General features: G+C 53.2%; 1 protein-coding gene across 1 annotated transcript; it reads left to right on the top strand.

The window, feature by feature from the left end:
- Positions 1 to 7,546: 7,546 nt before the first annotated feature.
- On the top strand, positions 7,547 to 10,763 carry Evx1 (even-skipped homeobox 1). Its single transcript, XM_027429768.1, has 3 exons — positions 7,547 to 7,973; positions 9,453 to 9,709; positions 10,224 to 10,763. Exons 1-3 carry the CDS (start codon positions 7,547 to 7,549, stop codon positions 10,761 to 10,763), a joined length of 1,224 nt encoding a protein of 407 aa, XP_027285569.1.
- The last annotated feature ends 2,224 nt before the right edge of the window (positions 10,764 to 12,987 follow it).

The following is a 12,987-nucleotide window of genomic DNA, read 5'->3' as shown; positions in this document are numbered from 1 at the left end:
AGTGTTGTCGGATCTTAACCCTAACAGCCGCAGCCTCCCAGCCAATTCGGGAAGGGTGGCCTTTGCCCAGATATTTCAATACCCAAAGCTTTTTGACTGGGTGTAAGAGGATGTCATGGGGTCACAGGTCTGGGGGCTCAGGGCCAATTTCCGAAAGAAAAATCTGGTCTTTGGAAGCTCCTGTGTGTCTCTGAGCAAGTTGTCAGTCTCTCTGAGACCACTTTCCCTTTGCTCATGGGCTGCAGGGACTCATCTGGGTTGGGAGTGGACTTTATGAAAGTTAGCCTCCAGAAACCTCAAAACCAAACCAAAGACCTTAGAGACTAATTGGACTAGCCAACCTGGGCAGAGTAAGGGATGCAGGGTCAGTTCCCGCCTGCCCCCTCCCCAGAAATTTCTGGTGCTGGATGCCTGTGGGGGACAAGGGGCAGGGAGAATGGGAGGGATGTCAACATCCTTCTAGGCAAGAATCCGGAGATAACAGAGACCAGCACTCATGAGATCATTAAGGGTCAACAGAGTCATCTCTATTCCTTGCATTCTAAAGTGGCCCTGGTACCACAGTGGTCTCCCTTTGATACATTATCAGTGGATGGAGTGAACACAGGGGAAGGCCCTTACTGGGGAAGTTAAAGCTGACTCTTGAGTGCTTCAGCACATGGCTAGAATTTGGACAAAATGTTAGAAAGCAGAGCAAGCGCTAGGTATGGTGCGCATGAATGACGTCCTAGAGGCAGAGGGAGGAGGCTCACCCAACTTGCGACCAGGCTCAACTAGACTGCAGAACTTGGGGTCCTATCAGCCTAGGCTACACAGCCATATTCTTATCTCACCCCCTTCCCCTTGTAAAGTGCAAAGCAGCAGTCCTGCTGGCCCAGTGACTGATTAGCATAGGCAAAGCCCCAGGTTCTAGCTGCAGGGTCACAAAATAAAACCCAAACCAACAAAAGCAGAGACACTCCTCCCTAGACTGGGAAAGGAAGTCCTGGAGTAATACAGTGATGTGGTAATAACCAGGCAGTTGCAAGCACTCTTGTCTTTATCTCAATAGCAGGTCATCCAGAGTCAAGTCCTACCACTTAGGGAAGCCCCCAGCCAGACCATCTCTCCTTGATGAAGGGCCAGAACCTAGAGGTTTTCAGTGGAGGATGTGCACAGGCTAGCTCAGCCGTATAAACAGGCCTGGCCAGCCACTTAGGTTTTGTCCCTTGGGCCAGGCAATCAGGACAATTTGAGGGAGGAAGTTGATATGTAAGGAAAACCCCAGGTAAACATAAATTCCTAAAAATGGACTAGGTCATTCTGCTTGGAGTATGGTGGCTCTAAGGGACTTCTGGGAGGGGAGAGAAATCCCAGAAACCAAAGGCTAATTTCAGGACCTCTGTGAATTTTCTAGGAAAAGGGCTGCCCTGTCTAAGGGGCTATAATTTCCAAGGAGTTAAATGTGTCAGGGAGGTTGGCTGGGCACCGTGACGTGACACATGCCTGTAAATCCTAGTACTCTGGCAGGCTAAGGAGGTCCGTGTGCCTGTGGGTTGGAGCTGTGCTGGAGGGTTTCTGGCTGCCCTGTGTGACTATGGTCTTACCTCTTAAAAACATGGTCCAGCGGTCCTGGGAACAGAACTCAGAGTCGATCGCAATGGTCTGAGGGGTTGCCTTAATTTTGTTCAAAGTGAGCGATTAATGTGACATTTGGGTATTTTTGAGCTGGATCCTGAAGATCTGAGTTTCTACCTCCAGGTCCCTGGTTGGCCACAGTGGTTATCGTCTCCTCTAGGCCCTTGCACAGTCTTCACCCAGCTGCCATTCCCTATCCTGCAGAGGGAGTATTTCCAAATGTTTTACAGCTTTTTTTTTTTTTCTTTACTCCCCTACAGGTCCAAGGGGAGCAGCCAGAGTTTCATTGTTCATCTATGAATGAAGTGGGAGAGAAAAGACCCTGGGAAAAGCCACACGCTGACTTTAAAGATGAAAGCCTAAAAGTCAGTGAATTATCCCTGGCTTGCACAGAAGCCAGGGCCTCAATCATGCCAGGCAAGTGTTCTGCCACACAGAAACAACCCAGCCTCAGAAGCTTGAGAGTGGACCTCAAAACAGAGGGAGGGGAGTAACACCCTCTTACTCGTGCCTGGACTTCCTCCCTGTTTGGGTTTCTCAACTACAAGCCAGGGATAATCCATTCTGTCTTCCCAAAGCCCGCTGAGGCTGGAAAACACAAACCCACAAGAAAAACTGAGAACAGTGGCTGATCTTACCCTGGGACTCTGTGTCCTCCTGGGAAAAGATGTGTGATGAGGAGGGGTGGCATCAGTGTGGCCAGGAACCTTTTCTACTAGGAGGAGGAGGAGCTCTTGAGGGTGGGAAGGATATGCTGAGGACTGAGACCTTGCTAGTTTATAGATAAAGGCTGTGGGGTCAGATGGTGGTGGTGCACGCATTTAATTCCAGCAGTCAGGAGGCAGAGGCAGGCAGATCTTTAAGTTTGAGGTCAGACTTGGCTACAAAGCAAGTTTCAGGACAGCTAGGACTGTTACATAGAGAAATCCTGTCTCAAAAAACCAAAACCAAACCAAACCCAAAGGCTGTGGGGTGAAGTGAGGGATTTCCCCAAAGACAGGCAAGAAGACAGGGGAGGAACCTGGGCCTGACAGTCATGCCCTGGCCATTTGTTAGGATTACTCGTCATCCTACAACTGAGTGAGAAAAGTCTATCAGAGTCCTTTAATGAACTCTTGGGTAGAGGAAAAGAGACGTGAATGTCAGATAGCTTTGTAATAATAGCAAGTCTCACCAGGCAGTGGTGGTTCCTTCATATCTTTAATCCCAGCACTCAGGAGGCAGAGGCATGTATGGATTGCTATGAGTTTGAGGCCAGCCTGGTCTACAGAGTGTGTTCCAGGACAACCAGGGCTACACAGAAAAAAACCTGTCTGGAAAAACACAACAAAACAAGGAAGAAAGAAAGAACGAAAGAAAGAAAAAGAACGGAAGGAAGGAAGGAAGGAAGGAAGGAAGGGAGAGTTCAGAACAGTGATGATGTAAGAGGCCATGCCACTTCTGTTTGGGCAAGGCAAGGAGCTATCTCAAGGCCTTTGTTGGTGCAGATGTTAAAGGACTCTCTTGCACAGGAGAGAACAAATTGCATGGAGCCCATCCCGGCTTTGTCTAAAGGGAGGGAGGAGGTTAGCATCAGCTTAGGAAGGGCCTCAGGTGTCAGTCCTTTGGTGATCTGCTCCAGACTGCAGTCCCCTCAGTGAGTGGGGAATATGAACCTCTAGGCAGACAGCGGCAGAACAGGGCCCGGAAGCCACTAGAATCTGGTTTTCGGACGAACTAGAGGACAAGGTACAGAGGGAGAAAAGGCAGGACTGGTTGCATTTGGGGGTTGTGAGAAGCGTCAGGCACTGGGGGGCCAGGAAGCACCCAGTTCCTTGCCCCAGAAATTGGAACAGTGTCTCTGGTCACTCGTGCCCTTTACATCAGGAGGCCCAGAGGCAGCGTACTTGTCCAAAACGGACTTCAGGAGCCTCCAGTTCAACCTTCTAAAGAGGGAAACTTCTATGCTGCCCACTGCAGCTCTCCACAGCCTCCAGCTCCGTTTACAGCCCCCACCCCGCGTCGTCTCCCCTCCCCTGCCCCGGCCTCCGCCCAAGACAGGGTGGAAGATGGGTAGGGAATCGGTTCAGCTTTGATCTCGGACTGAATCCCTGTAGTTTGACTTCCCTGAATCTTGTTCTCCCGGGGGTTGCTCCCCCAAGGGGCACCACTCAGTGACTCTGGGCTCCGAAAGAGGCCAGGACAGCTGTGGTGGGAGATGTGGGGCTGACTGACTGACACTCCCACCGCCAGTCCCTCTAGCTGCGGAGATCAAGCTTCATAGAAACTTCCAGGGAATATAGCCTGCCACAGCTTGGAAGGTCACCGACGACCAGAGGACGACAGCTGGGCAGCCCTTACTATTTAAAAGGATGCTCTCTTTGTTCTTATGTTTGACCGAAGAAAAGTTTTTTTTTTTTTTCTTTCCCTGATCATTTTTTTCTTTTGCCGGCAGGAAGCAGCCGCTCCAGCTCGAGCTCCCCGGACTTTCGCCCTTTGCCTTTCACCAGGTGCAAGCTTGCCGCAGAGTCCGCGCTCCAGGCTTCGAAGGTGCTCTGGACGGCTCAGGACCGCTGTCGACCTCTTGGGCCTCGGGTCACCAAGGCAGCTCCCACAGCAGCCACCGCCTCTTTTCGGAGCCGGGTTTTCAAGCAAAGCGAAGCTGTTTCCGTGGATCCACGCGTCTGGTGGCAGAAGCTGATTCTATTTAAAACGACCGGGGCGACTTATCTCCCTTCGTCTCCCCAGGATTCCCACCCACCCTCTGCCACTCCTAGTCGTGGCGGAAGCAGCTTTTGAAGTTCAGAGAATTTCAATCGGCCAGGAGCTGGCGGCACCCGAGCTGGTCGTCCCAGCGGGGGAAAAGACGGCAAATCGGCGGGGCTGCAGGGGAAAGGAATGCACCCAGGGCGGACTCATTTTAGGCTGTAGCCCCCGCCCCCCGTCGTTTACAAGGGGTTACCCCGCTCACGCACTTTCAGAATTTTCCTTCCTTCTTCCACTGTGCACTACATAACCGTTATAACACAACGACAGTGACGATTAAAGCACTCTTCCCATGCAGGGGAAACAAAAACAAAAATCTAAGACAAAACCAAACAAAACAAGCCTTCTTCTCTAGCACCTTCTTTTCATCTTTCATGAAAAAAATCCATCTCGCTCCATTTGACATCGGCCAACTGCTGATTTTAGAAGTGACATTCAATTGAATATCTTTTTCCTGGGTGGGCCGGGCCGGGCGGGGTAGGGGGGATTCAATAGGGACCTAAAAACTAAATAAATGGAGGCTGCTTTTAAAAGGTGGGCTCAAGTCTGGAGAGGAAAGGAGCTGGGCCGAGAAGGGATGGCCCTGAAGCTCAGATCTGGAGCTGAGAGGAGGCTACCGCCTTCTGAGAGTCTGAGCCCCCCTCCTGGGGATGTAAGGGGAAGCCCTGCTCCATCAGGCTGACCCAGGAAGGAGACTAAGTGGCACCCCTTGATCTCACAACTCCGCTCTGCTTTCATCTCCAGGGAAAATGCCGAGTAAAACAGGATCAAACATTGAACATTCCCATTGAATGCAAAGCTGGGGGCGGGGCAGGGAAGTCCAGAGTCACTTTCGGGACCAACCTCCCTCTGAGGGGGAGGGTAGTGAGGTGGCTGTGAGAAGGTGGCTTGTTCATGGGGGTTGGGGGTGGGCAGGGAGAGTAGGTGTCACACAGGCGCAGCACTGGAAGATTTTGATGTTGCTGCAGTTGCAGTCCCCAGACAGACTCAGAAAACAGAGAGAGCAAGCCAGGTGCTCCTGTAGGTTCTAGCTGCAGTGAGGAAGGCAGGATCAGGAATTGATGGATACCTCCTCAGGGCAGAAGGTCCTGGGACCCACTATTCCACCCACCCCCATCATTATTCTTGACCTCTGAAATATTTCTCTAGATTTCTGGGCTAGCGGTGCTCAGCAGATGGTGGATTTAGGACTCACAGGGAGTGGAAATAGCTACATGGACAGCACCCTCCATGCTCCTTTGCCCTTGTCCCCCAAGCAAGGTTAACAAACGTTTGCTGCATCAGGACAGAAGTGGGGAACAGGAGTGGAGATAGGTTTTTCTTTCTGAGCCTCTTGCGTCCTCCTTCATTTCCATAACCCCAAATTAGAAAGACTGAGGAGAGGAGGGGTGGAGAGAGAATGAGAAAAGGGTAAGACAGATGACAAAGAGGAAGTTGTAGGAACTTTCTTAGAAGCTGGGGCTTTTCCTATGGACAGAGGAGCCATTCTTTTCAGCTAGGTGGGCAGGCTGCTCACTAGCTCACTGGTGGAAACTGTTTCAGAAGAGAGAGAGAGAGAGAGAGAGAGAGAGAGAGAGAGAGAGAGAAAGCTCAATCTAGAAGGTGCTCATCTCCCTCCCTCAAAAGTGAATCAGAACCCATCTGCCAGGCTCCCCAGGAGAGTCTATTCCCTCTCCCAAACACCAAGTCCCATAATTCTAAAGCTCCAGCTCCTAGGACTTTACCTCTTGTCTTCAAAGGATTACCCCAACCCCTGATCACCTGTTTTTTTTTTTTTTTTCAGGACATTTCAACGACTTTCTCTTTTATTTTTACCAGAGTCCAGGAGAAGACCTTACATGTTCAAATCCCGCCGACGCCATCTGCCATACTTTCCATTTTATCCACAACTACCCTAAAACCTCCAGTGAAGGCCGCCAGCACCTTCTACCTGGGGTCCTTCAGTGCCACCAGAGTAGGGCCCCTGATTGTCAGCACCTCTTCATTTAGAACAAACCATTTATGGCAGAATTCGTTGCCCCTGAAAAAAATATTTAAAACACAAGCAGAAAAGGAAAGACCTCTCAGACCCTTTCCCCACCTGACATACCTGAAACAGCTTGGAGATCTGCAGAACCGAAAGACATTTTCTTCTATGAATAGCCAACCCGAAGTCAAGTCAGGCCATCTAGACAGGGAGAGAAAAATAACAACAGCAACAAACTATCCAACACTTTGAATTTAAGCCAGGTTATCTGGATGGGAGAGAGAGTTTATTTTTCTTAAATCACGAAATACTGAGTCAGCACCCAAGGCTGGTTTTCAAAGAGGGGAAAAAGATCTCTTGGCTCTTGGGGAAGAAAAATAAACGTTGGTTCTCAGAAAGGTGACAGGTGGGGTTGGGGAGACAAGGGAGGAAAGCAGGCTCAAGCTCTCCAGACAACTTGGGAGGAGGTACGTTTTTCAGTAGCTTGTAAAAATTTTTTTTGAAGTCAGCATGAAGGACAGGCAGTTGCATCAGTGCTCAGAGAACCAGGGTTTGTAAGCAGCTTTTAAAGAGCATCTATGGATTCTTCCATTAGTACTAGATCAAGACACCAAGCTAAGAAAATAGAAGTCAAACAACAATAAAATAAAATTTCAAAGCGTTTCAGTTACCGAGTCCCGCTGCCCCTGGTGGAACTCGCTGCGCGCCTGAAGTGCTCCCTTTTCTGCCTGCGGAATTCCATTTGCATCCTCTCTGCCTGGGTGTCTCCCTTTCTCAGTGTGTGTGTCTCTCTGTTTTCACACTCTCCTCCCCATTCGAGCGAGGCCCACACCTGGCGCATCACTGCCGAGCCATTAGCTGCGGGTCTCCTTTCATCTTCGCTGTGGCAGACGTTTCTATTTATCCACTTGCGTTCGCCGAGTGGCGTCACCAGCGGTACTGTAATGACGATTGCAGCAGGACGATGACAGCTTAGAAAGAAGAGGGCAATGGGGCTTCCTCCCAGAGGCGGTGCGGCACAGAGGAGCGCTCGCATCACAAGGTGACCCTAGCTCCCCACTGCCATCTCCGCGGTAGCCGTCGACATCGCGCTGGGGCTACTCGGCGCCCGCCTAGTCTCCTGGCCTCTTTAGCTCATTTTCTCAGCCAAGATCCCAGGGAGCCTGGGGTTAGGAGCTTACTTGGGGGCTTCCCCTCCCCCATCCGGAGACCTCGGGGATGGAGAGCCGAAAGGACATGGTTATGTTTCTGGATGGGGGTCAGCTTGGCACTCTGGTTGGTAAGAGGGTCTCTAATTTGTCCGAAGCCGTGAGCAGCCCGCTGCCTGAACCGCCAGAGAAGATGGTGCCCCACGGTTGCCTGAGCCCGCGAGCCGGCCCTCCGACTGCCCGGGAGCGTGGTGGGGGAGGCCCGGAGGAGGAGCCGGTCGATGGACTAGCAGGCAGTGGTGCAGGGCTGGGCGCCGAGCCACGGTCTGCTGGAGCGGCCGTGCTTGGCCCGGGACCCCCAGTTCCCTCTGCGGACAGCCTCTCTGGCCAAGGGCAACCCAGTAGCTCAGACACCGAATCGGATTTCTATGAAGAAATCGAGGTGAGCTGCACCCCGGACTGCGCCACCGGGAACGCCGAGTACCAGCACAGCAAAGGTAGCCACCTTGCCCCTCCGCTCCCCGGTCCGCCCACTGCGCCCACACTTTACTTCATCTCAGGGCAGGTGGAAGATACTCTTTTCCCTTGGGGCAGGATGGCTGCGGTGGGGTGGGGGGGACACCTGAACAACTGTTTTGCTTTCTGCACCTTCGTATGTGTGTGGGGGTCTCTCGTGCTATCGCCTTGGTGGGACTGAGAGTGACAGCTGTGCCTGGACATATGTCAGGGTCGACACAAGTCCTGGGCTTGAGGGATCCAAAACGCACCACCCCCCCACCAACCAGCGTTTTGTGGGAATGATTCAGCCGAGCCGGGAAGACACCTTCCATCGGGTAGGACAAGATCAAACGCTAGTCCGGGCAGTTTGTGGCTGGAGGGGTGGAAGGAAGGCACATGGAGGCGCAGAGTATATAAAGGACCGTAAAATCGTGGCGGACTCTCGTCTCCAGAGTGCTGCAGCCCTCCGACCAGTTTGCACGTCGGTCAGAGGTCCAAATTACCTTGTCACTTCCCGGGGCTGGCGGCGCCAGGTCGGAAATGGTCCCAATGGTCTAATTGCCTTTGGTCTCCGGTTGCATTTGAAAAGGCGGGGATTGGGCCCTCCCCCTCCCCCCTTTCCCTCAGTCTTACTTCTCCACCCAAAGGAAAAGCAGCTGCAGGGGGCTAGAGCCCCACCCTTCTCTGGGGTGGGTCTAAGGGGCTGGTACTTTAACTACAGAGCTCCTTCTCACCAGGGGCTAATGGGAGTGGGGGGTGGATAGCTCAGAAGGGAGTCTCTATACCAACAATATCCACTCCTGGGAATGAAAAACTGGGAGCAGGAGCCCAGCAGCAGACACACCTCCACAAAGCCGCGGGGATGGGTGGGAAAGGCGTGCACCTGCGTCTAGGTGATGGCAGCCAAAGCCCCCTTGTTGAGTGTTCACCTCCCTCCCCGACCGTCACGCCGTCCTTTCATCCCCATTCTATGCCATACCATGTCCTCACAACCTATACTCAAATACACTGCTCCTGCAATACACGCGGCCCAGCATTCTCACACCTGTGCTGGAATTCTGGCACACACCCAAGATTGCGTGCCCAACAATCTGCGGTGCATTAACCTCAAGAGTTCGTTGTATTCCAGCACATCCATGGCCATCCCTGCCAACACGAGCAGAGAGCTCAGGGAGTATGCCCTTTGCTGTGCCCGGGGGCAAGAGGAAAGGAAAGGACATTGGGAGCGTTTAGGCCCTGCATGCCTTAGGTCCAGGTCTTCCAAACACGCACTTTAGGGCTGGCCCAAACCCTTTCTGTTCTAATCATACAAGACTTCCTGTCTGCCTGAAGCTTCCAGAGCCACCCACCCCCCTAATCAGTGACTTTAGGTAGCTTAAGGGTTCTCCTAATGTCCCTCCTTCAGCCTAAAATCAGCATTGTTTGTGTCTGTGTTGTGTCTCTGTGTGTGCACCTGTGTGCTCTGGGCTCCTGTGCAGGGTCGGGCTCCGATGCACTGGGGAGCAGTCCTAACAGTGGCAGCGAGGTCCCCAAGGGCAACGGTGGCAGCGGCAGCAGCGGCTCACAAGGCACCCTGGCCTGCAGCGCCAGTGACCAGATGCGCCGGTACCGCACTGCCTTCACCCGGGAGCAGATCGCACGGCTGGAGAAAGAGTTCTACAGGGAGAACTATGTATCAAGGCCGAGAAGATGCGAGTTAGCAGCAGCTCTAAACCTTCCTGAAACTACCATCAAGGTACGCTGGGCGAGGACGCTCGAGGTGGGCATACACCCGCGTTAGCAGCAAGGAAATGCCAGCTACGTATCTCCTGGATTACAGCTGGGGAATCTGGGCTCTCCAATCTGGGCCGTGCAGAGTTGCCCCTTGACAATCCCTAGACAGCTACTGCTGCCACGAGGTGATTCCGTCCTTTTCCTAGGCAAATAGACTACCGAGGCAGGCGGCTGCGAGTGACAAGGCAGTGTCTCAAAGGACAGGGACGAAATGGGCCATAAATCTAGGGAAATGCTTTTTACCTCCTCAGACCAGCCGAGGCAGGCCCTACTTCTCGCACAGTCACTCACGCTGGGTCCCCAATTCTCCTTTCGAGGATTTCAATCTGGGATGGCCTGGGTGGGTGGCCTGCCCTTGCTCAGCTGGAGTTGGTTTTGGCATTTCCCTGCCCTGTGGGTATTGCTTGCTCACACCCACCCCAAGCTGTGCCTGGGCCTCGCGCAGTCACCCAGGTCCCCTCCTCTTCTCTCCCCAGGTGTGGTTTCAGAACAGACGCATGAAGGACAAGCGTCAGCGGCTGGCCATGACATGGCCGCACCCGGCGGACCCCGCCTTCTACACGTACATGATGAGCCACGCGGCGGCCGCGGGCGGCCTGCCCTATCCCTTCCCGTCGCACCTGCCCCTGCCCTACTACTCGCCCGTGGGCCTGGGCGCAGCGTCCGCGGCCTCGGCCGCCGCTTCGCCCTTCAGCGGCCCACTGCGCCCGCTCGACACGTTCCGCGTGCTGTCGCAGCCCTACCCGCGACCCGAACTGCTGTGCGCCTTCCGCCACCCACCGCTCTACCCCGGCCCAGCGCACGGACTGGGTGCCTCGGCCGGTGGCCCCTGCTCCTGCCTTGCCTGCCACAGCGGCCCGACCAATGGGCTGGCACCGCGGGCCGCCGCAGCCTCGGACTTCACCTGTGCCTCCGCCTCCCGCTCGGACTCCTTCCTCACGTTCGCCCCCTCCGTGCTCAGCAAGGCCTCCTCGGTGGCGCTGGACCAGAGAGAGGAGGTGCCCCTCACCAGATAAGGGGTCGCCCTCGGGCTGCCGGCTGCAGGACGCCTTGGGGTGTGGGGGGGCTCACCTGCCACCCGTCTTCCCAGATGCAGAGGGGGAAAGGGAGGGCACCACAAAGGACTCGGCCTAGAGGATCCAGGAGGCCCGGAATCGGCAGTGGCCATCGCTGCTTGGGAGCAGGAATGGGGTGGGAAAGCAGAGGTTGTGAGAGCTTCCTTTGGGGAGGCCGGTCTTGGCCATTCTCCACCAAAACCACAGCCCTGTTAGAGGTGGAGGCCTTGGTTTAACAGCTAAACAAAAATCATCAGCAACAACCCCCCCACCCCTCACACCCTTCACCTGGGCCCCCACTATCCCGTCAAGGGCAAGCGTTGAGAAGGGAACTCTGCTGTCTCTTGGAACAAAACGCTGTGTATGCAGAGCAGGTAGAGATTAATCTTCACCAGCTTTTCCAAAGCATGGCAGGGGGCTTGTTGATGGCAACATACCAGCCATTTAGGGGAGAGATGATTTACAGCTAGAGAGAATCTTGCCCCTTGGCAAAGAACCTGGGGCTGTTTCTCCTTCGATTACACAGCATCTTTTCGGTTCTAGCCTGACCTCTTTCCATATTCCTGGCTTTGTGACATCTCTCAACTTGCAGCTCCAGCCTTCTCCCTTTCTGTTTCACATTGGCAGGGAAGCTGCAGGGTCTCCAGGGTCCCTAGGCAGCTTCTGTGAGGCAAACGTCTTCTCCCTTAACCCAGCACATACCCTGATTAGCAAGTGATGTGTGAGGAGGGTTTTTGAATGTTGAATGTATGTATAATAATGATCACTACTCTGCTGGGCCACCAAGCCCAGAGCTGAGCTGTTATAACAAGGCACCCTGGGAAGAGCTTAGGGGATGGAGACTTCTTACATCCTTCTCTCATTGTCTCCCCACATTGCCACTGGGCCTTGGCTTTCAGCTGCCAGGAGAAACCTTCAGCACTTCTGGAGGACCCTTCACTGGGGTTTATTTGGGAGCCACTCACGAACTCCAGTACTCATCCTTGTAGCCAGTGTTTGAGGAAAAGGACAACTTTAATCACCCAATGCAAGCTTCACCCCACTGGGAGGGAGTGGTTTTTCCTATAGGGAATGAATTTGGTTTGGTTTGGGGGTTTTCCTTTGCAGCCCAAAGAATTTGCTGTCATGATTTGTTAACCATATTGCAATAAAAGCTGAACAAGATTCTTACTTTAGCATTTAAACATAAATCTTCTTTTTTGGGCAGCAGCGAGCACATTTGCTATTTTTGAATTGCTAATTTAACTACCGTGGACAGATGTGGATAGGGAAAGAATAAAAGGACTCACACAAGGGTGTCCTAAATCCCCATTGGACATTGGCAAGCTCCAAACAGACATTGCTGGAAGATGGAGGGCTGTCTTGGGTGTACGTTTGATTCGTTCGGGGAATATTTGGGACTTGCGATAGGTAGATTGGCCCCTCCCTAAAGTGTTGAGTCTGTCTGGGTCTCACCCCTCTAATGGATGGATCCTTCCATTATTTGCTCCAGTAGGGGACCCCAGGGTTGCCATCTCCTTGGACCCTTCCTCCAGCCCAATCCCAGATGAGTTAAGTTGGCACTGATACATGCTGGACCACTGCAGAGAGCCATGTTTGCTGATAGAGTGGTCTCCATTCAAGCATTGAAGGAAGTCGCTGGATGAGGGTTGGGCTGGTCTTGGTGTGATCATCCACCTGCTAGAAACCCTACCTGGAGGACAGAATTCTAGGACTTTAGGGTAAGGCCTCTGGAGAATCAGTTAGTGCTTCGCAGGTCCCCCACTTACTCGAGTGGCTCATTCTGGAATCCCTACTCTAGAGCCTTTTTAGAGGCTGGGAAGCTTTAGATCGCATAACAGGAGGGTTCTTTGCTGGTGTCTCCGGCTGGGCAGGTGGGGATTCCACAAACACCCTCTGTCCTCTTGTATGTAGTGTCCCCTACCTAGAGCAGTCCACCCAGCAACTCTTCTAACACTCTCTCCCACCCCAGGCCCTCAGTGGTCCCTCCAAAGCCAGGGGCTCCCCAGTGCCAAATCCCAGCAAATTTTGCAGTTGCTCCGCAACGGGCAGAGATTGCTTGCGACAGGTAAATGGGCTGCGGGTTGCCTTAATGCCAGGCGTATTTTCAGTTAATAGGGAGGGAAAATGAGGTGTCTGCAGCGATATTGGAAAGTACAAGATCGATGATGCGGCCTCGTGTCCA

The sequence above is a fragment of the Cricetulus griseus genome, chromosome 8 (assembly GCF_003668045.3).
Source record: "Cricetulus griseus strain 17A/GY chromosome 8, alternate assembly CriGri-PICRH-1.0, whole genome shotgun sequence".
NCBI lineage: Eukaryota > Metazoa > Chordata > Mammalia > Rodentia > Cricetidae > Cricetulus > Cricetulus griseus.
Note: the sequence above shows the minus strand (reverse complement) of the source record. Positions and strands in the feature narration are given on the sequence as shown.

Excerpts from the sequence above, each read along its gene's own strand:
- Evx1 (XM_027429768.1), top strand. The coding sequence starts at position 7,547 with ATGGAGAGCCGAAAGGACATGGTTATGTTTCTGGATGGGGGTCAGCTT. Across the intron at positions 7,974-9,452 it reads CGAGTACCAGCACAGCAAAG|GGTCGGGCTCCGATGCACTG; the intron begins GTAGCCACCTTG and ends GCTCCTGTGCAG. Across the intron at positions 9,710-10,223 it reads TTCCTGAAACTACCATCAAG|GTGTGGTTTCAGAACAGACG; the intron begins GTACGCTGGGCG and ends TTCTCTCCCCAG.